Source organism: Ctenocephalides felis, unplaced genomic scaffold (assembly GCF_003426905.1).
Source record: "Ctenocephalides felis isolate EL2017-DRISC unplaced genomic scaffold, ASM342690v1 CF-g0.4_SCAFFOLD_01492, whole genome shotgun sequence".
Taxonomy (NCBI): domain Eukaryota; kingdom Metazoa; phylum Arthropoda; class Insecta; order Siphonaptera; family Pulicidae; genus Ctenocephalides; species Ctenocephalides felis.
Window position 1 is genome coordinate 34,044,046 of NW_020537646.1, and position 24,937 is coordinate 34,068,982.

At 28.6% G+C, this 24,937-nt stretch overlaps 1 protein-coding gene across 1 annotated transcript in view; it reads right to left on the reverse strand.

Moving 5' to 3' along the window:
• Positions 1-1,499: 1,499 nt before the first annotated feature.
• Positions 1,500-24,937, reverse strand: part of LOC113371591 (acetylcholine receptor subunit alpha-like) — a 219,180-nt gene continuing 195,742 nt past the window's right edge. The window contains exons 5-6 of the mRNA XM_026612225.1: positions 7,084-7,128; positions 1,500-1,613 (exon numbers count right to left, since the gene is read on the reverse strand). Coding sequence (XP_026468010.1) covers positions 1,500-1,613; positions 7,084-7,128 — 159 coding nt within the window. The remainder of the gene's footprint in view (positions 1,614-7,083; positions 7,129-24,937) is intronic.

A 24,937-nucleotide genomic window follows, 5' to 3' on the forward strand; every position in this document is an offset into this window, starting at 1 on the left:
CTTTAAGTTACTACATAAAGATACTGACATCTTTAAATACAAAATTTATATTATTTCAGACTAAATAATTTGTTTATAAAAACAAAACAAACGTTGTTCCTCATGCACTACTGGTCCAGGGTATCTAAATTTAGCCAACTTGTTCTTACTGTACTACGTAATTCAGTTAAATTCTTGTTTCTACATGCATCTTGAAAATAATATTCAATTTTTGAAACTATCAATTGCAACTGATTTGATTGAACCCAAAATTCAAGATAAAAATCTTGCTAAGAATTTAACATATTTTTGAATAAATTTATTTTAATTCATAAATATTAAATTGCTTGAACAAAATAAAAAATACAATTTTATTTTATTGATGGACCAAATCATAATTCATGAGTAAATCTTTTCTTAAAACAACTGATGCCTTTGTGCAAACTCTGTTATAATTGTAAACATAATTTATGAAATCAAGAATTAAGTCATATTTCTCTTTACAATTATTAGCATTTCTTAGCTATCTCTAAAAAATAGAAAGTAATTACTTCCTTGTTATAGTTACTACGAAGTAATTACTCCAAGTTATAGCCCAAAAAATTAAAAATTAAATTAATTATTATATATAATAAAAATTATATATAGTCTATCAAATGTAAAATATATTATATATCGCACTATTCTCAATAGCTATACTATACTAGTATACGTTATTAAATATTTTTCTTTTTACTTCAGAGAAAATCTATTGTTATTTGTTCTTATACTTTTACTTCAGAGTATTTTCTTCCTAAATTCATAAAATCTTAATTAGTAAAGTTCTTGAATTATAAGTTTATAAGTTGTAAAATATAAACCGAACACCCCAAATACAAAAATTGATCTTTAAAATTTATTAGGAAAAATACAATAATTTTGGTTGTTATGATTCATACTTATTTCACATTCCACTCTTAATTGGAAAAGGCTCCATTTTATCAGATAAAAATTGATATATTACAATTTTTTTTAGTAAGCAAAGGCTAAAAATGTTAATATATGTTCAGATTGAATAAATCGAGACATAGGGTATAATTTTAAATATTGAGTCGAATTTATTACTAATAAATAAACTTCTTGCACAAATGAATTTTGATAAAGGATAACACCACTGTAAATTTTTAGAAAAACCAAAAATAATTTTATTTAACAAATTAACTTAGCAAATTCATAGAACATTTCAGAATATGAGGAAAAATATTTCGTATCTGAAACTTATTAAAAATAAAAAATATTTTTTTAGGACTTGCTAGTTATAAAATATTAATTATTATGATAGAAGATAAAAATATTTGATGGAGTCTAACATATGCCAGAAAACCACTCAATATTCCATATATGATTCAAAATTCTTTACTTCATTCAAAATTCTAAAAACCAAGTGTTGAAATAACATAGTTGTACTAAAATGTCAGTGTGAAATATTATTCCTATGATTAATTGTCTGTGATAAAGATCAATCTAACAAATGTAGGGACTCACTTGTTATACAGCACAATATCCGGCCTCCAAATATGATCCGAAGGGACGTGCAGCATCTCGACGCCTCCGTACTCCTTCGGCTCCCATTTCAATTTGTAATCATACCAAGACTGTAAATAAATGCTCTCATATATTTCTATGGTTAAGAATTAACGAGGAAATTTTCAAGCAAAACCATTTCAGAATTTTAATAACCTCATCATTTATTAATAACTTTGTGTACATGTACGGAAACGCGTGCACAAATAATGTTTGTTCTTGTTAAAAATTCACTCAGACTTAGAAGATACGATGTAACTTGTGATCTTGTATTTTTTGTCGTGATATTAAATTCTCTTGAGGTCTTAAAGTTAATGTTTGAAAATTGTGAACTATGCATCAAGATGAAACAGAAGTTCTGAATACAAGGTTTTGTTACGAAAACTTGCAACTGAATGTGCAAGTAGAAACAGAAATAAAAAGTCTTTTTTTTCTTTTTAACTTTCCGAAGAAGATGTTTGTTTTCATCAAAAAATCCGATTCGCTAATTTTATGATTTCTCGACGTTTCAAGCCATTCCGAATCGAATGAGACTACATTTGGAAAAAATATGTGTGTGTGCGTGTGCCTGAACAGATTTTTTGCCGAAAGTCGATGTTTTTTCAAAAACGGCTGGACCGATTTCAAAAATTCAAAAGCCATTCAATGTACCTCGATTAGGACCATCGTTTGTCAGTTTTGTGCGACGATCGACCAAGCCGTTTCTTTATAAATAGCGTAAAAATGAAAAAAATTTCGCCCACGTTTTAGCCCGCAATTCTGGATCGATTATGAAAATTCAAAAACCGAACGAAAGATATTGGTTGGAAATCATGCTGATTAGTTTTAGTAAAGATCGGCATGGCCGTTTTCTTCTAATAAAGTGTTTGAAGATTTTTTTTTTTCGATCATTTTTTATTATTTTTTGACGGTAGATATAGTCTTATAGAACATACTAAAATATTGCGGCCCTACGACAACTCGTTTAACTTTAAAAAATCGTCAAAGTTTGTGAAAATTAGTATCGTATTTTTGGCATTTTTCAAAATTAGACCTTTCATCGAAGTTTACTCAAAAACGCCTGAACCGATTTCAGAAATTTTAAAGCCATTTGATGTAACTCGATGAGGATTATTGTTCCTCAGTTTTGCACGACGATCGGCCGAGCCGTTTCTTTGTAATTTGGTAGAAAGTGTTAAACTTTTCGCCCACATTTAAGCTCATACTACCGAATCGATTTTAAAAAAATCAAAAGATATGCTCGAAAGATATTAGTTGGGAATGATACTGATTGGTTTTAGGTGGAAATCTACCGAGCCGTTCCTTGTAATTAACTGTTGAAATCAAAATTTAGGTCAATTATTTGGAACTTTTTTGGGCGATATGTATCATGTTCTTGTGGGACTTACTGAAATATTACGGCCTTACGACAAGTAGTTTAATTTTAAAAATTCATCAAAGTTTGAGAAAATGAGTAGTTTTTTTTTTTGACGTTTGTTAAAATTAAAATTAGACGGTTTACTTGGTATAACGAGTACTTGGTTTCGATGAACATACTAAATCATTAAAGTCCTACGTAAACTGGTTCAATTATAAAAATTATTGATTTTTGAAAATTTGCTTTTACAAAATACTCCGAGTTAAGGTGTTGGTTCGTTTTTATATATCCACTCGGAATACCTTTAATCACTCATAAATTAATTAATTTTTTATTAATTAAGGCGATTATTTACACTTATCACGAAGCTCATGTAACTTGCCGCAAGGCAAAATACTAATACCGACTAGTTTAATTTATTTTTTGTAACAAAATTTACCATTTTTATTGCTCACACTTCTGTCAGGGCAAATTTCAGTTGGTCCTTTTGCCCCACCCACATATAGAGCTTATATAAAAACATCTGTTGAATCTAACTTGCAATTAACAATATATTTTATAAAACAAATAAATAAGGTATACTTAAAAATTATATTGAGGTTTTCGAAAACCAAACAACAGTGCTGAACTAACAAATACCAAAAATATTTTTGTTATGCATTTTCACACATTACCGTTTATCTCTCGATAGTAATGTCGTAAGAATCAAGGTTGATTCACGTCCTTTTTCCCTTTACTTTCAAATATTGTTCTTAAAAAATCCCAACATTACTTGATTTTGAGATGTTGGTGGTGAACATTTTTACCTGCAGACTTTTATGCTCCGCTCTAAACCTATAATCTATAGTTATTTATCAGAAAATATTAGTTATAATAATCAAATTAGACAAATATTATTTGATATTGCCTCTGTCATCCAAACTAATAGTTTTATTAAAAGACAAATTGATGTCTGGAATTTCGCTCCATATTGTTTGACAAAGAACTGAACTTGTGATATCAAAAAACTTTATCAATCTTTGTTTATCTCCATCACTTACAACGTTAATTTAATATTCGAGAACGTACTCCGTCGAGATAATATTTGACAACGGCCCATGATACACTGCGCTGCATGAGCATTTCCGACCGCCCTTTGGGGAAAATTCATATAAGTTTGTACCGGAAAACCGTAGCGCGGTCTTCTGGCATATTAAATATTTACCGATGTATTGTTAGCGCACAGGGATGGAGTGAGGGAAATGGATAAACTCGCATGAGGAAAACTTAGGAAAACTCTAGAGAGCCCCGTGTTTGAGCGACTTAATTAAGTTTGGTAACAGACAGGCTCGCTCAGTTGCCGTTTTTCCTATGGTTGCGCACACATATCGCGACGACACTACGGAGAACGAAACTTCTATCACGGCACACGTCAAGAAAAACAATTGACTTATTTAGCACATTCGAGGATAGCTCTCGAGAAAAAAATCACAGGGTAATATTTACTCGAGATACACACACACACACACACACACACACACACATATATATATATATATATATATATATATATATATATACATATACATATACATACAGATATATAGAGCTAGCGGGGATAAAAGGTCCGCAGATAGAAAGACCCACTACCAATATATCAAAAATCAGGAAAGTTAAGAATTTTTTTAACAACAATATTTGAAAATAAAGGTAAAAAAATGTATAACCAGACACCCCTTTGATTCTTACGACATTGCTATAGGCGAAAAACAGAATGTTTAAAAATCCATTAAAATGTATTTTATAAAATGTATTGTTAATTAACTTCCCGTAGGGTAGTTATAGTAATGGGCCGAAAATCGAAAATGAAAATTTTTGCAAATCTTCACGTTTTAAAAGTTTCTTATCATTTTGGAATACTTCAGAAAAAAATGGATGTGTGTGTGTGTGTTTTGTATACCCGCATTTTTTTCTTTCATGTTTTCGGGCCAAGTATTTACCAATTTGAATGGTTCAAAAAACATTCGTTTCCTATTGATAGCGAGATGTGCTAATTAGTTTTTGGCAAAGACAGGTCCAGCCGTTACGGAGATACGGAGCAAATAGTGCAAAAAATACATAGAGAGTTTTTGAGAGAATAGAGTATCCGATTTGCATGATCTGAAAAACATTCAATTTGTAATGATTTGGAGAAGAGGTGATTAGTTTTTGGAAAAGCAGGTCCAGCGATTTCGAAGACACAGAGCTAAATGTGCAAAAAATGACAGTTTTTGAAAGAACTTAGCGTCCGAATTGAATGATTCAAAAAACTTGTTGCTTTTTTTAATAAAATAATTGCTTTTCAAAAAAAAAAAATAATGTTACAATATTTATTTATAATAAGCTATTTGTAAACATTTAATATTCTTCGAACATTTCGTAACGGTAAGGGAAGTTTCAGCAATTTGCTTTGAGATACGATGCCATACACCACTAATTTTAGTTTAGATTTAACAGTTTTTTTCATATAATCTTTATAAAAGCTCACACACATGGGGTAAAAGACACCAACTAAACTTTCACACTGGCAAAGGTGTAAAACAATAAATTAAGTTAAAAAAAAGCAATTTCACAAAAGAAAATATTTCTGACGAGATATCAGATCAAGTGTTGTCCTTGTAAAAAATTCATCCGAAAAACTTATTTTTTGCATTGGTTGAATAATGTAGCTATTATCTGGTAAAAAAAACTTTTAAAATTAAATAAAACATTGGACGTCCTAATTTTCTTTTGTGTATAAAATGTATAATTAATCAAAATTCCACCAAACATCTGATTATTGTAATAAAATTAATAGAAATCACTAGTACTGGCATAAGTTGATTGAATATAATTGAAGTATTAAAATTATGAAAATACGAGAAACTCTCACAAAATAAACTTGACAAGATGCAAAGTGCGATTGAACTGATTACTGAGACAATAAAGTTCAATATCTGACAAGTATGTAATTATGCCTTTCTGCATGTTATATGGTCGCGGAAACATTACTTAAACTATCCAATTTTTAAATAAAGCCACTATGTCATTTTCTCCTTATATAAGGATAAAATATCCCTATTTTTCCTACTTCCGGAGAATGCTTGTATTAATCTTTTGTGTACCCATCATGCAAATTTCAAATAGCTTAAAGGAAAGTAGGTATTCATGAACGATTTAATTTGATTTCCAATAATTTTAGACAAAAATTGTCGTTTTTTTATTTACTCCCTGAATGAATTAACACAGTTTTCCTCAAGAAGAACTAGAGTAGATTAAAAATATATATTAATATACAGTAATTTTAATTAAAATATTTAGAAATAAACTATATTTAAATACCGCTTGAAATTCATATTTGAGCTTCGATATCGGCAAAGTTTTTTGGAACTGGAATGAGTCGATTGAATTCGGATGGATCGCATGATTCTTTTTTTTATAAATATATTCATTAAAATATTTTTTATTCATTAAAATTTATGTTTATAATTATTTTATCACAGTAAATCTTTTAAAATCATCTGAAATTTGTTTTTAACTAAATTATTATTGCAAACAGAGGTTCATATATGAAAGATGTTCAATACATTTAGTACAAAATAATGAATAAACAAGCAGCTTTTTCTTTCATATAAATATATGAATATTTTTATCATCGCTTACACAAATATACACTTGATATAATACGTTAACTTGCAAAATGTATCTTCATATACAAACATAAATTTTAATGAATCTCGCTGAACCAATATTTAATTCCGACAGGTCTTTGAATATGCCACTCATTTTATTTCTAGCAAAAACATGAAAAGCAATTATATATCTTGTTTTAAATTATGAATCCATTGCGGCCTAATGAGATCAAGCGATTTGAATTAAAAATCCAATTTATCCCGAAAATCATTTCACGCGATGCAAAGTAATCAATTTGTTTGCTTAATGAATTCTTCAGTTGTTTTTTTATTAAATATTGCAGTACATTTATATAATTCAGATTTATCTTCTATCGTTTGAAGCATATTATGGCATTATTTCACAATTTGATCATAAAAAAATAATAATGTATAAGTAATAAGCAACTTGCAAATACTATAATTGAACTAAAGATGAGACATTTAAATATCAAATGTATATATATATATATATATATATATATATATATATATATATATTATTAAATATATTACCTGTTCAACCCAAAGATTCGTCGTCATGATTTGATTTTTGAGATTCTGAAACAAACAGAAAAAAAATTAATTTGCTATCAAAGTCGTTTTTTCATCTTTAACGATGGCTTTGACAAAATGTCATTTCGCTTCGTTTATTTTTATCAAAACAGTTTTTGAAACATTCTGTAAATGACAACGTATCAGAAAAATAACGAACATATGAATTTTATTTATTTTTTGGTAAGTGTTCATCGCTACTCGTTTTGTCGTTAGAAAAATACTGTTCGGAAAATCGTTTCTATCTCTGAAACGCAGTGTGACAATTTGCAAACGACAGGTGGAGAAAATCGATTCGGTTCCCTGAAGATATGAAAAGAAAAAAACACTTTGCGCACATTAATACATACCAGGAACAGGAGATGTGCAGTTGATATTCTATGAGACAGACATAAATTTAAAAGACATCTACGACAGTAGTGAAGCTTATCTACTTGATAGATATATTTAATATTCTATCATTAAGACTTAATAATTTGATATCTACTATCTCCATCGATTTACGCAAAAACATCACATTCATCATACTACTTAATAAATTTTAGATCTTTTAGAAAATATTTAATAATTAACTTTTTTTCTTAAAATAATTAATTATATTTTAGAAGCCAAATTTTATGTTCAGCCACGTATATATTAAAAAATCAAGATAATGATCTATTAATTTGATGCAGATAAACTAATAGAGCTTTCAGAAATGAGGAGTGCAATAAGCAGGAATTTTATTCTATTTTTATTCTTCATTATAGAAAATAGAAAATGAGGTATCAAAGTTAGTATTTGTACTAAGTAATTTAGTTGCAAAAGATGCACCAAATTTAATAATTTATGTATTTATTAATTATTCGTCAATCGTTTTAACGTCCACTATGTCTATATTTTATAAAAAGCTAATATATTTTGGGATATGTCAATAATACATAATAAAATTTTAAATTTGATCAATTGCGCGTCACAAAATTTGTAACATAAAAAATAAAATTTCTTGAGGGCGGGGCACAAAAGCCCAATTTGACTTTTGTAGTTATACTGTCTAAACCAAATAAAATATACCACAGCACATATCACATAATAAATAAACAACTATCGAACTATGTTCAGTATAATTCTCAGTTAATTCCTAATTTTTACTTCATAGGCTGAGCAAAAAGAAACAGTCATCGAGCAAACAGATACCATCTTTAATTTTAAAGGAATTTCATAAAATTATAGGCAAATTATTTATCCAACGTGAAAAAAATTTCTAGGTCACATTTTTACAAAGATTATACCGTATATAACATTATTTTGGTCAGAAATATAGAAATACCAAAGCAAGGAATATTCTGTGTTACCTATGTAAAAATGTACCCAATGTTATTTATATTTTGCCTTGATTGAGCAATACAGCTATTATTTCATGAAATCGTTTTAAAATTAAAAATAAGTGGGGTAAAAAAACAGGTTACCAATTTTTGAAAAACAGCAAGTATACGCACTTCTACAATGATGAAGTGGCTGGAAGTTTCACTAATCAGTTAATTATTTGTTGATTTGCTTTTTTAGTTCTAATATAATTGATTTGGTTTTTATAATACAATTGCTCAGAGTTGAATTGGACCTTTGTACCCCGCCCTAGCCTATATATATATATATATATATATATGTATATATAATAGAGCGGATCAATATATATAAGTAAAAAAGTAGCAAAAGAAGGCACATATGATTTTCAGAATCAATGGATCAAAATAAAATACGTCACTGAATAAATCATATCTCTAAAATGAATTCTGATTCTGTGCATTGTCGCAAAAATAAGTATTAAAATTTGAAAAATTTCATTTTGGCCCATTTAGAGTGCCTCAATCGCATCCATATGTATAACCGCCCCCCACTAACTTTGGAAGGCCGATTAAACCATGCGTGGTTCATTTAACCTTATCTTTGAGTTAAATGCTTAAAAGGTTTTGTTCATCGAGATGTGATGTTCCAATTTATTATTTTTAGTTTAATTTATTTTAGAAATATAATTCATATTTATTTTTAACTTCCCTTAGGGTCGGTTATAGTAATCGCAAAAAAATCGAAAATGAAAATTTTTATATCAGAGGTTTCTGAACATTTTGTCATACCTTCGAAAAAATGAATATACGTGTGTGTGTATGTATGTGTGTGCGGATACAATTTCCCGAAGTTTTCGTCGACAATTTCGGAAACTTCGTTCAACCGATTTTAATTAATTGAAAAACATTCGATTCCTATTGATAAGGAGACGTGCTGATTAGTTTTTTGCAAGGGCAGGTCTAGCCGTTTCGAAGATACGGAGCAAAAAGAGCCAAAAACGGTAACTCGGTTTTTAAGAGAAAGGAGCGTCCGATTTCGATAATTCAGAAAACATTTTACTTGTATTAACAAGATGAAAAACTTTTTAAATTTTTGGCGGTCAAAAATGATCATTAGACATATGCACATCAAAATATCAGATATTTTATGAAGATTTTAATAATGTGTATCAATTTTGTTTATATTTCTATGGGTTTTGTAACGTCGTTTGTCCGTTAAACGCGCTTCGATATTTTGCTTTTTATGCAGATTGATACAAATTTGCAGAATGATGACACATGTTAAGGGATTAAACTTTTAAATAAAATTGTTAATATCACTGCAGTTTTTAATTTGACGGATCGGCTGCCAAACATATCAGATATGTTTCAACCAAAGAAAAATAATCAAGATCATCTATATACGTCTGCGATAGGAAAAATATAAGTCTGCGAATACTTTTATAGAACAGTCGGATGTTTGGTGAGGCGTAAAGAACGACACCACCGCGGGCATGAGCAATATAACAAATGACAGTAACATTGCAGCGCTTATATAAAAGGAGACAACTTTACACAAAAAGCCATTAGGTAACCGGCGAGCGAAACCCGTTCTGTTTTCCTCAACGTAAAACGCTTATGAAAAGCATTGATTAGATTTCCCCGGTGAAAACTCGGAGAAAAGTGACACGAGGCGATAGAAACTGCTCTTGTATAGATGCAAATACAAAAGAAACGCTCGTTTCGTTCACAGCAAACGGAAGTCGAGGTTTATTCGACTATTAATAGTTCCACTTTGCATTGTTTGCTAACAAAAGAAAAACCTGTTTATAAAAGAAAAGCATGTTTTTGTGCGGATTTTTATTTTTTACGAACTTTTCTCGTTGATGATTGAGTTATGAGCATTGTGAAAATATTTGCTTTGCAATATGAATTGTGGTGCAGTAAACCATAAAATGCTAGAATAGATGCATATTTTATAATGTAATCAAACAATTTTATATGCAACTAATATTAAATTTTTATACAGCATTCAAATTAGTTTAAAATGCAATATTGTTAATGAAATGATTTTACGGTACGTAAATATAAAAATAATTTATTGTTCATATAATATTCCGCTACATTTATTGGCTCATATTTTTTAATTATGAAGTTTGCTCAATTGGAAAATTTACTAGAACTTTTATCGCCATATTTTAATATTAACAAGACATTTCGACATTAAAAAAGTATAGGGGAGAGACTGGGCACGGTTGTGCCAAATTACAGAAGTTGCCAATACAGCCTAACTATATTGATTTGGAAATAAGGTACAAAAGAAGAAAGATGATGTATGTTTGTTCGAACAAGTTTCCATTATTGCATTGAGTCAGCGCCCTACAGCCAAAGGTATAAGTTTTTTTGTTCAATTTATTTTAATAATAACTCCTACTTGTATACATATAGATCTCTTTGTTATTTTGCTGTAAGTTAAACATTAATGGTTAATTACTACAAATTAGTTTTGTTTTATGTGACACGTACTTCTTGTCCTGTCTGAGTGAAATTTGAAAAGATAAACAGTTTAGAAAATTATGTTTTGTTATATATTATATTCATAGGCTTTGTGTCAATGATTATGTTGTGTTGTGTTGCATAGTTCTGACAATTAAAGTCGTTATAAATCATTTATATCTATTGTTTTTTATCCTTGGGCGGTTGTGCCCTTGTTTGTATGATTTGATTTTATGACTGAGGCATCGTATTTAAGCATAGTATTTCAGTATTTTCACGTAGAGAAATTAGTTCAAATAACCATTAAATTTACTTTTCTCCTAGCTAGCTAGTAAATCAACCAAATTATTGCTGATAAAAAGTGGCACAACAGTACCAAGTCTTTCCTACTATAGCATATGAAACAAAGTATAAATTTATCAAAAATAATATTAAACATTATAGTAGTCTAATATATATACTTCAGTATAATATATCACTATCCGTTCAGTAAAAATTTTGTTGTTTACTTTGAAAATATCAGATCAATGTTTCTCTATATAATATTTCCAATTATAATTATAGTTCTATAATTTTAGTAGAAGGTAAAATATGAGAGTTAGCATCCTAATTTTAACGATGTCGCTATTAAGAGATGAAAGATCATGTATAAAATAAATAACGAAAGTATTTTAATTCGCGGGTATTGTTTTGATTTTCAGCTCTTTTATTCAGTTATAATACCTGATAATAATTTTTAAATAAACAATATTAGTTATTTAATTGTTTTACTAAATAAGATATAAGATAAGATACAATTTTATAGAAGATTAATTCAAGAAATACTTACTCCAACTGTACTGCTGATAATTTCTTTCGAATTACCAGACCAAGTTTATATACATTGTAGAAAATGTATCCATGAAATTTATAAAAGCCCATAATGTAGCAATTATTTTGCAAAATCCTTTAAAAATTAAAGATAGGACATTGGTGGACCGAAATTAAAGATGAACCGGCTATGTTATGAAGAACTTTCCATACTAAATTTGTGTCAGGCTAACTGGGCAGAAAACCTAACCTAGAAACCGCATAAATGTCAAAAAACCGATCTTAGATAACAGAGTCTTTCTGACCCAGCTTCATAACATACAAGTGACGTTTCAGTTTCCGTGTAAAACGCCTGAATGCACAGCAAATACATGGCTGGGAATTTTGCTGAACATAGTTCGATAGTTGCTTGTTTGATACGTGTTATGTGTTGTGGTCTGGCTCATTTGATTTAAACAATATAATTACTTTCAGTCAATTTTTGTGCCTCAACCTCCACTACTTAAAATAAAATTTGAATTTACTATAAACGTGATCATAATCTATAATGTGAATGCGATTTTCGAAGATGAAATGCTCCTATGTGTTTCTGGGATACTTAACGCGTTTAAACAGAACAGAATGAATATTTTTGAATAACATTGGAAAACGTGCCCTGCAGATTTTTCCATATATTGTGAAAAATTTTGCAAATCATTGCAAAATTGTGGAGTCATTCATATGGTGTTGTCGAAGTATTATAGCATAATTTCGATGATGAATATGGGGTTATTTGTAGAGAGATATTTTTGCAATATATTTCAAATTATATCTAGATATAAAAATGACATAGCGTCTGACGAGAGATATATGAATTGAATGAATGTATGAATATAATTTTTGTTTCTTTGATTATACATATTTTTTTCTATTTTTATATATTTTAAGTATTATAATAATGCATAATAATTCAAGTTTTATGAAATATTAAGAGGCTGGGCATAAATTGAATCTTTGTATTTAATAGAGAGTTCAAGAAATATATATTTATTCGGAATTATATATTTTCTTCAATAAGTGAATGTATTTGGAAATATTTTTTCAAAATATGAATAAAGATCATATGAAACGTTACTTACATGTGCGTGACATGCAACTTCAGATATGTATATTCCATGTAAGCTTAGTAATAGTTTTGATACAAGCCTAATATTGACTTACATTGGCTTAGAAGTCAACGGATGTCAGGACATGAAAACTTCAATATGTGCTTATAACATGATGTGAAATTCGTAGGAAATTGAAGTTCTATCATATCTAGATTATCAACTTATTAACTATCGAATCGCACGATGAAGTATTCAGGTTCTTAGATAAATTTATAAAACACATTATATAAGGAAGTTAAGGGCGTGTATCATTTTTTTTAAATTAATAAATATTGAGAAAAAAATTATTTATATTTCTACGAAATGAAGATGAATAGATTCTGTAACTATTCCTCGACCGAGTCAAGTAAAAATAATTCCATAACTATTGTTTATTAATTCACTAATTTTCTAGAAAAAGTATGGTGATTCGTATAAAATGACAATGATACCTCTGATAATTTATTCCATGCTTATTTTAAGAATGTCAACATATTGCACTAATAAGCTAATGATATAAAACAGCTCGGAAGATTGTCACATTAAATAACCTAACTTTTTGAAAACTCTGCAGTTGTTTATACCCTCGCGGTATTGAGCTCTGCATACCCAGACAAAAGACCTATTGTGGGATGCAAAAAAATAAATAGTTTTCCATAGCAAGAAGAAGAGCAAATAGCACTAATTATGAGAAAGGAATTATTAAGAAAGGAAGAAATAGCATTCTAGATCTTTCTCCCATTAAGTAATGCCAAACGGCCGTTTTCGTGGGACATGAAGCATGTGATAAGCGGAACCTTTAATTGATATTATTCTCTAATGAGGCCAATAATGGACAAATGACCTTAGTCTAGCATGCGTATACGCTTTTCCTTAACTATGCAAAAATAATACTTTTTTCCATTTTGGCCCCAAAACAAAACCCAAAAACAGAATGACTTGAAACACCCAAATAACATGAAATCTGCAAATTGGATTTTTTAACAATAAAAACTAATTATCCTAAGGTGAAATAAAAATAGTAATTTTTTAAATTCCTGTAGGGTAAGTTATAGTAATAGCAAAAAAATCGAAAATGAAAATTTTTATATATCTTCACGTTTCAAAGGTTTCTGAATATTTTGGCATACCTTAAATAAAATAGATGTATATATGCGTGTGTATGTGTGTGTGCGGATACAAATTTTCGTCGCCAATTTCGGGAACACCGATCAACCGGTTTGAATAATTTAAAAAAGACGTGCTGATTAGTTTTTGGCAAAGGTAGGTCTAGCCGTTCCGAAGATACGGGGCAAAATATGCCAAAAATGGTAACTCAGATTTTAAGAGAACGGAGCGTCCGATTTTAATAATTCAAAAACATTTTACTTGTATTGACAAGATGAAAAACTGATTAAATTTTTGGAAAGTAGGTCCAGCGGTTATAGACTCTCAATAAAAATAAGTTAAAAAAATGTCATTTGCCGATCAAAAATGTTAATTAGAAATATGTACATCAAATTATCAGATATTTTATAAAGATTTTTTAGAGTATACACATTTTGTGTAAATTTTTTTGGGTTCCGTACCAAGATTTTTAATTAAGGTACGGGAAGTTCCAGCATTTTCCCCTAAGGCACGATGCCATGCACCACACTAGTTAGTATGTAAAACTATAATCACAATATGAAAGACAGCCACTGGGTTGCCTTCTGTTGTTCTTCTATAAAATGTAACAAACAATAACAGTATGAAAACTATGAATATATTCTTATTCCATCGATACTGCAACATTAATAATTTTGTTCGCAAAATGTTATTCCTTGAATTTTATTTCTATCGGACAGGCACCCTTGCACATATGTAATCCGAACATTAGAATGAAAACGTGTTACGTGCTTGTACGAGTTAAATGTATCATGCAACGCTTGAAGTAAGACAACTGAACCCGAACCCGAGGCTGGAGGGTTTTGGAGGGTTTGGAGGGTTTGCTGGGTGCCTCTTGCTTCGTTCGCTCGGCTTAAATTATTCATATTTCCACGTCGTAAAATTATTCTTTGAACCTAGCACAGATGTACCCTTGAGCCTTGTGAACAAAACAGATTATCATAAGTTAAAAAGGTGATCATTTCGAGATTTTGGTAGAACATACTTCATATAAGATGAACTAGTAGTATTGACATATGCACTTTTATAAATATGAACTTAATTACATTTACAAAACTTATCGTTTACAATGTTAAATTAATTAATAGTCAAAAGTATTATAGAATACATTGTATTTTATTAGGTTAGAGCACTAAGGTCCAATTTGACTTTGGGCAAATAATAATAAAATATTAATAAAATATTAACAATCACAATTCAGTAAAACTATTAGCTAATTCATCATTAAAGAAATTAGTTTTTTGTAGTTTTTGTACTCCATAACGGGGTAAAATGGGACGGCTAGATCGTTCAATGTTTTATTTTTAATTTTAAGGGAATTTTAAAAAATAATAGCTACAATGCAAAATATAAATTTCATGAGTCCATTTTTTACAGAAATAACCTTCTAACTAACCTTGATCTGGTATTTTGTCAGAAATATTCATATATTATATTTATTTTATTCAATATAGCTTTTTTAACTTATTTCATTTTTTTATTTACTATTTTCTTCTGTTTGTTTTTATTTACTATTTTCTTATTGTTTATATTTACAGAAATAGCACTGTAGCGAACCTTGATCTGGTATTTTGGCAGAAATATTCATCAGCATATTTAGAATAACTATTTATTCAATTTCTTCCTTTCAATATAACTTTTTGTATTACAACTTATTTTATTTCTTTATTTATTATTTTCTCATTATTTCCACAATTGTCTGGTTAAAGTTTCAGTTGGTCTTCTTTACTTTACCACTCATATGTGAGTTTTTATAGATGTTAAATGAAAGAAAAAAAACTGTTAAATCTAATTTGAAGAAAACAATGCATATGTGTTATAGGATTAAATAACGTATACTCGAAAATTACATGAAGATTTCGTAAACTAAATAACAGTGCCAAAATTATATCATATATAAATTGATTAATAATACAAATATATATCTGCTACAATAAACTATAAATTAAAACTTAATTTGTGAAATCAAAAAAAATCATTTTTTGAAACATGAACGAAAGCAGAAGTTTTTTTCTTACATAAACACAAAAAAATTCAATTCATATGCCAAACTCATGCCAAAACACAAAATCCTAGAATTTTAACAAAATTTAATTAAAGAATAATTTAAAAAATCATATTAGTAAGAAATCTTTGTCTATAAATAAAATAATTATTCTTATTTAGTAATTTACGTACGTACGTTTTCGGGCGCACGAATCAACTGATTTGAATTATTCAAAAACATTCGATTCCTATTGAAAGAGAAAAGTGGTGATTAGTTTTTGGCAAAGGCAGGACCAGCCGTTTTGGAGATACCGACCTAAATGTGCAAAAAATAGCAGTTTTTGAGAGAACTAAGCATCCGATTTGAATGATTCAAATAACTTTTTGCGATGATTCAAATAACGATTGCTTTTGGAAAAAAAATTGGAATAACAAAATTAATAAATTTTTTTCTAGCTGAAGTTCTAAAACTCACTTATATACTTTAAATAAATAATTTTAATTTTGCAATTTAGTTTATATAATTCTTATAAATATTAGATAATGTCCTTCATTTTAAATTCGATTGATTAATTAATTCATAATAATCTATTTAAAAACATTTAATATTGCTCGAATATTTCATTAAGGTACGGTATATTTTTCTTGTTACATATATAAATATATTTGTCCATAAATTAAAAAAAAAACTATATTTTAGATCACATAAGTTATTAAATAAAAAGTTAATATATTGTTGTCTTTTTAAATAAAAGTGTTAGCTTTGAATTACATAATTTATTTTCCCTTTTCCTATCTAATTTCATATTTATATTTATGCGTAATTTTACATCTAAGAAAACAAAATGAGATGATAAAAAGCAATCTTTCATACCATTTCTTTTATCCACCTGTTAGCGCAGAGAAAACGAGTTCTTTTTCACATTTATTCGACCATGGAAAATTCATTATCTTAAATCCTGGTTTAAATAAAAATACATTTATTATGGCTTTCACGCCACAGAAAAAATGCATTTTAAACATAAAACTTTATACCTAATATAATTTTAAATCGAAACACGTCATTCGGAATTCCGAATATATTAAAATGCTTTAGAGTTATATAAAAAGTGTTTGAAATATCATTACCATTTATATTGCCTTCGAGATGAATATTAAAGTTAATATGCTAAAGCATTTTCACACATAAAAATAAGAATTTATATGGAAAATGCAAAGTTCAAGATAAAATTTAAGTCTTATAGACTTTACTCTGTTTTTTCAATGTATGACATTTTCGATTTTGTTTGGCGATATGAATGTCGATTCTTATTCAGGTCGACATTCATCAGGCCGATACATTTTATTTTTAAATCATTTATATAATGGTATATAGTATTTCATAATAAGGATACTTAATAATCAGGACTAAAGACAATTCCTGATAACAAGAATTAGCTGACGCATTGACAAAAAATGAAACAGAATTGGTAATTTTTGCATTTAATTTTTGATGAATTTTATTTGAATTATTATATAAGAGTATATTACAGGCTAGTGATGCATGGCATCGAGTCTTAAGGCAAATTGCTGGAACTTCCCATACCACAAATCTTTTTTTTTTAAAAAAAAAGATCATTTTTTTTTTTAATTTTGAAAAAAATAGATTTTTAAGAAATTTTAAAATTTTGAAAAAAAAAAGATTTTTTTTGGAGAAAAGGACTTCCTGAAAAAAAAATGTTTTCTTTATTTTGAAATATTATGAAAATTTTGAACGAAAGCAATTGTACTGCTTTAGCCGCATAAACACAAAATATTAAAGCGCGTAAGCGCCGCGTCGCCAACTAACGGACAAACGATGTTACGGAACATTTAGAAATATAAACAAAATTCATACGTATTATTAAAGTCTCCTTAAAATATCTGATAATTTGATGTGTATTTGTCTAATTATCATTTTTAACCGCCAAATGGCATATTTTTTACTTTTTTTAGTATATCTCTCAAACCGCTAGACCAGCCCTCCCAAAAATTTAATCAGTTCTTCATTCTGTCAATACAGGTAATTTAATTATTAAAACTAGTGGGGTGGGTGGCATCGCGCTTTAAGGCAAATTGCTGGAACTTCACGTACCGTAACGAAATGTTCGAGGAATACTGAATGTTTTCAAATAGATTATTATAAATATTGTAACATATTGTCTAATTTATAAGAATTACATAAACTGAATTGGAAAGTTGAAATTATTTGTTTAAAGCATATTAGAACTATAGTCAGAATTAAAAATAAAATCTGAATTATTTTCGATATACAAAAAATTAAAAAGAAAAAAAAAATTGGAACAAAAATTTTTTTTTTCCAAAATCAATTATTTTGTTAAGACAAGCAGAGAGTTCTTTGAATCATTCAAATCGGACGCTTAGTTCTCTCAAAAACTGCCATTTTTTACATATTTAGCTCCGTATCTTCGAAATGGCTGGGCCTGCCTTTGCCAAAAACTAACAAACACTTCTCCCAATCATTACTAATTGAATGTTTTTTAGATCATTCAAATCGGATACTCCGTTCTCTCAAAAAGTCGATTTCTATTTTCTGCACTCTTTGCTCCGTATCCTCGAAACGGCTGGACCTGCATTCGTCAAAAACTAATCAGCTCTTTTCCCTATCGATAGGAATCGAATGTTTTTTGAACCATTCAAATCGGTTGATCCGTGCGCCCGGAAACGTGACTGGAAATTTGTATCCATACATACACACACACACACACATCCATTTTTTCTAAGGTATGCCAAAATGTTCAGAAACCTTCAAAACGTCGAGAAATGTAACAATTTTCAATTCCGATTTTCGGCCCATTACAATAACTTACCCTACGGGAAGTTAAAAATTGGACGCTTCGTTTTCCTAAAAACTAAATTACCGATTTGGCACTTTTTGCCCCGTATCTTCAAAACGGCTGGACCTGCCTTTGCCAAAAACTAATCAGCATGTCACGTTTTTTGAATAATTGAAATCGGTTGAACCGTGTGCCCGAAATCGTTAAAGAAAGTTTTTATCCGCACACACACACACACACACATACATACATTTTTTCTAAGGTATGCCGAAATGTTCGGAAACCTTTGAAACCTAAAGATATGTAAAAATTTTCATTTTCGATATTTTTGCGATTACTATCACTTACCCTACTGAAAGTTATAGTATAAATAAGAGTTTAAACCGAATTCAAACTGGAACAAAAACCGGAAAGATCAAGCTTCTTTTTCTGAATCGTGAACCGAAGTCCGGAAAGTTTTTTTTGTGTTAAACCAGAAATGGTCGGGTAAAAAAAATTAGCTCAAGAGAGATTTTTTTTATCAATTTGAAAGCATTTGTGCTCCTGGGAGCAAGGAAATTCGAAAATGTCCATATTAAGGACCACCCTAATATACATATATGTCTAATATCATATACTAATATACATAAAAGGTCCACCACCAAATCTCAAAAATCAGTAAAGTTAATAGTTTTTTAAGAATAATAACTGAGAGTAAAAGGAAAAAACATGTATAACAATCCATCACTTTGGTTGTATATATTATAAAAAAACTTTGTGTTTGAGTTTTTATTATTTTCGTTAATAATTCGAGCCTTAGTTCGGCTTTTAATTTCTTAGAATACAGGTAAACAAAATAAAATTAAAAAAAAAAATTCGGAATGCTATACAAGTATAGATAAACATTAATCTTAATTATGGCTTTGAAATTCTATATTTTTTATTTTATTTTAATTATTTTTAAATCATTTTTTTAAAGATAGTGTTCATTTACAATATTTCTGTAAAAAACATAATTATGAGGATATAAGGATTGTGAGAATATATTACAATGAACAACATTAGGAAAGAAAAAAGAAAGAGAAATAATATAGATTATGAATCTGTGGTAACAGTAAGTAAAATTTTGAGTAAAAAATAGAAGAATAAAAATTATTTATCTAAAAATCAAATTGAAGAACTAATTGGTGACTGTAACAAAAAATATCTATTTCTGATTAAAATGTATAGTTAATATACAGCGAGGATTTTCCTAGTTAATACCAATTTATTCTGATTTACTGTTCAAATTACAGTTCTAGATAGATCTGTATATGTATACACGTATGTATTTATAGCCATATATTATTTATGCATGTTAAGACTTACAATAGCTTTTAGTATCATATTTATAAATATTTTGCCATAATTGTTACATATCATAACTGAGAGGTTTACTACTGGGTAACCTTTTAAGCATCCATTTTTACTACCTACAATGTAATTACCGAATGTCTCTTGGAGACAGATTGTAATTTATATGGAAATAAAAAAAGATAGATCTGTAATAATCAAAACAGTTTGAGAATAATTCGCATATTTCAAATTAAAAATGATCATTGTGAATATCTGGAATCGAGGGCATTCGTCGGCCACGCCATATCGCCAAAAGCATCCGTTTGAAGTGTTGTGAAGTGCAAAACCATACATCAAACGTTTTGTGGAATTTCAGATTCGAGGGCTGAACCCAATTAAAAAACTTTTGTTATATAAAATCAAATTAAAGTTTTCCGAACTTTATTTAATCCATTTAAAATAACAGAAGCTCATAGAGCACTAGATATTTAAATGGAAAGTTGTGGGTACTGAATATTATTGAATTTTTGAAGTCTTGTTATTGTACAAAGTACATTGTATATTACGATAGTAATAAACGCAGTTTATGTATAACCAGATCGAATTTCTTTAATTATAATATCCAAACAATACTATGCATCTTTTGTTGTTCATTCATTTATTCAAACGTAAGTGCACTAGATATGAAAATTAAAGATTTATTTTTAAAATTAGTAGGCAAGTCTAGGTACGGTTGTGTCAGGGTACGTCCCTGGGGGTGTGGACGGTTGCCTCGCCCTTTTCTTGTATAATTTGATTGTATGACTAATACACCATATTTAGGGACAATATTTTAACATTTCTATGTAGAGACATGTTCAAATTACCATTTAATTTACTTTTCTCCCAGATAACTTGTAAATTAACAAATATACGTCTGATCAAAAAAAGTGTACCCAGTATCCCCTACTAGTAGTAATAATTTAAGAATTATTTATTATAAAAAATTAAAATGAAGACGGTTTATGTAGTATCAATAAAAATGATTTAATGCGTTAAACAATTTAAATTAATTTTTATTTATTTGTACTAGTCAACAGTTTCACTTATTATTCCTGAGTTTTATATATTGACTACTATTTGCACAAATATTTGCATAACTATATGAACAAACCTAAATTCAAATGCGAATAATAATTATTCATGTTCTACCGAAAAATGAAATATAAGTATTAAAATATTTGCGATCAAATTTAAAAAAAAAATCGCAAGTAAAGTATCTTTTTTGACTGTCTTGATATATACTAAAATTTGACGGCTATACATAAATCTAAGTTTTTACACCACACGCAAGTGTTTTATTGATAATATTATAGCTATAAAAATTAAACATAATTTATAAAGTTTAGTCATAAGTGTAATGTTTAACGTAAATCTTATCAATTAGAAGACCTTAATTGCAATAATACAAAATTAAAATCTTTATGTTAAAATATTTTTATGATAAGATACTCCTTCTAGCTTAACTTTTTCACAGCCCATTTTCACCAGTTCATCAGTTCGCTTGTTTTACTTCGAATTAAAAAAAACAAATAGATTTTTGTATTTCGAGCTCATAATTGGGACAGATATAGATTGCATAGTTAAAATACGAAATGAAATGAGAAAGAGTATGCTCATAACTTGACTGGAAACATTTTCTATTGAAAATCATAGTACGTGCTTCTGAAAACAGCCTGTGTACTACGCAATTGAAATTTTTCGTATATTCTTTTTCTGAGGATTTCTGGTGCTTACTTTTATTATGTTCTATAAATTATTGCATATAAAATTGTATTTTATTTAATATATTTAAGTGAATTTATATTTCATGATAATGCAGAAATAAAAGCTGAAAATAGACAATATACATTGTTACATTTTATTTGTTCTGTATAATATGTTTAAACATATTAGAAATGAAATGACTTAACTCTAGTTTTTATTATTTTTTCGTATACATATATATGTGAGTATTTGACTATATTGATATACAACAATTGGTGCATTATTATGACCAGTTTGTAAGAAGTTTTAGAGTGATCTCTTACAGAAAACAATGTGTCTAACTGAGATACAGTATGAACATATATTTCAATAAATAAATGCAAGTATTTTAGAAAATAATTATGTTATTACAAAGTGAGCAATAATAACAATTTTTCAAATTGGCTCTTATTAAATAGCCTCAGATTTTAAAATCGCTCTAGAAGGTAAACGAATGCAAAATTCAGAATACTAAGCAGTATATTGTGGCAAAGCAAAGCAAGGTAGCAATTATTTATCAGCGCATTTTCTTATCGTTGTGTCGGAATTAAAGGTAAGTAATTATACAGTCCCATAAATTTGCATGTCTACATGACTCGCCGAGTTTATTCAGCCTTGCGAATTACCATCAACAATAATATCCATAATTTGCGCTGCATTACAGGCATGGAAACGAATTTCTATTTATGTAAACCCATAAATATAAACACATTATATATATATATATATATATATATATATATATATATATATAACGTGTAGTACTGCCCTAGGGTAGGCCTGAGTTAAACCCCAACTCGATTCAGGGAAGAATAGAGACATTTCCCATTGCCATTTCACACCACAGTGCCCGAAATGGGCTACTTTCAATTGGGTACACTATTTTAATCTATACCATATAAAATTCTAAATATAACATACATATGAAAAAATATAATAATATTACAAAAAATACAATAAAAAATTATGCGTGTTAGAGTCTGTGTTTCAGGCTAGCATATGACTATCTTTATGGGTTCTATGAGCTGTTGTGATTAATATCTTACAAACTACGTTTGTATTACAGATGCAACCCAAACAGTTGTCACATCTGTGTATGAATTTTTTTTTATTACAATCTCTGTAATAGGACAAGCCCTCACCCGGTGCAACAATGCCGGGTGAGGGCTTTTTCACTTGGAAACATATTGCTATTTATATTTCCAAGTGAAAATCGTTGTCACTGTTGCCTGACAACAGGCTGCTTGAAGTGGGCATCGAACCCGGGACCTCTCAAACAAGTCCCGTCGCTCTTAACCGCTTACCTACGGGCAAGCCCATGACTATCTTTGGTAGAATTTTTCGTGAAACTATCATGACGTTGATGTACAATAGTTCGAGAAGAAAGTTACTCTACCTTGTGCTATGTGGCAAAGGGCAACATGTAAATTGTTTAGTTTTTTCCCACAATTCAAATACCGCTGGATTTGCCTTCATAAAACGTAATCCATATTTCAATTCGTCGCTACAAACAAAAACTTGTCTGAATATTCTGATTTAGGTAATTATTCAAGTATAATAAGGTTGGCTGGTTAGTTATAAGTAGTACACATTAATTTATGTACTTATGTACTACTAAATGAAATTATTTTTTAACACAATATGTATTATATATTGGTCTTATATTTCGCTCTTTATTCTTGTATCTCTACACAAAGGTTATATGTCGGAGTGCCTGGTAATAAATAATTTCAAAAAACCTTTCATTTTTATTTGATATATTGCTTTGAAGATATTGTACACACACACACACACACATATATATATATATATATATATATATATATATATGTGTGTGTGTGTGTGTGTGTGTAAAATTTAAAAACCTATATTGACTTTTGTGCCGTTGGTTTCCATGTTTATTTTATTCCACGTTAAGTGAAAGCGTGATCACACATATGGTTTTTAAAGTACATATATAAAGCATAATTTTTTTATTACGAAGGTCTATTTGTTATTAACCATTTTAAAAATTCAAATTTCATATGAAATATATTTTTATTTAAGTTAAGGTTAATCTATTTCTATATTATCAATATTACAAATATGTTAGAGAGACAGGAAGGAAACGTTTTAAAATCTTAAAAATAAAACAAATCGCAATTAGAAAGAATTCATTGTATAAAGTACTGTTGTTTCAGCTCCAATTAAAATTTAAATTATGAAACAGCTATCATTACGCTAAACGTATCTAATTAAAACAGTTGAAACATATTTTGAAATATTATTATGAATAATTAACATTAAAATTTATGATAATATAATTAAAAGATTTTTCTAATCTAATCAATTATAAAAAGACACTAAAAGTTTTGCGTGAAATGCTAATAAATAAATAATTCGAGAGGCTGTTCGAACACAGTTTCAATGCAAACACGAAGTTTGGTTTAAATTTTAGTAACTGAAACATCAAAACAAGAACTTTTCAAGTCTTGATTTGACTCATCTTCCGTGCGATTATTACTGCAAATAATGTATAAAAAATAGAATAAAAAATTAATGTTTATAACCAATTTCGAAAAAAACTAATAATAGGCAACGATATTGAGTTATAAACACAGACTTCATAAAAAACTAAAATTATTATTTAATATATATGAATACGACTGCATTAGTATTTAAATGAAAATCAAAGTCTTATAGTCACTCTGACTCTGTGTTTATTGGTATTATGGACTTCAATAACTATCGACATTAATTTGTGGTTTAGAGCAATGCAATTGCTGTTTGTATTATGAGGTACAATTCGATCATTGATAATTATGTTTGAAATGAAGATGTTGAAGTATTACTTGATTATGGCTGTATTCTCACCTATAACATTAATATTATAAATTAATATCGCACACTTGACTATACAGATACAGATTGCAATTATGCTAATGTAGTACTGTATAACTTGGACTAGTTGAATATAATAGACAGTTTAACAGTTAAATTGATTTTTCAAAAATTGTATTTATAATATATGACAGAAGTATATAACAGCCTT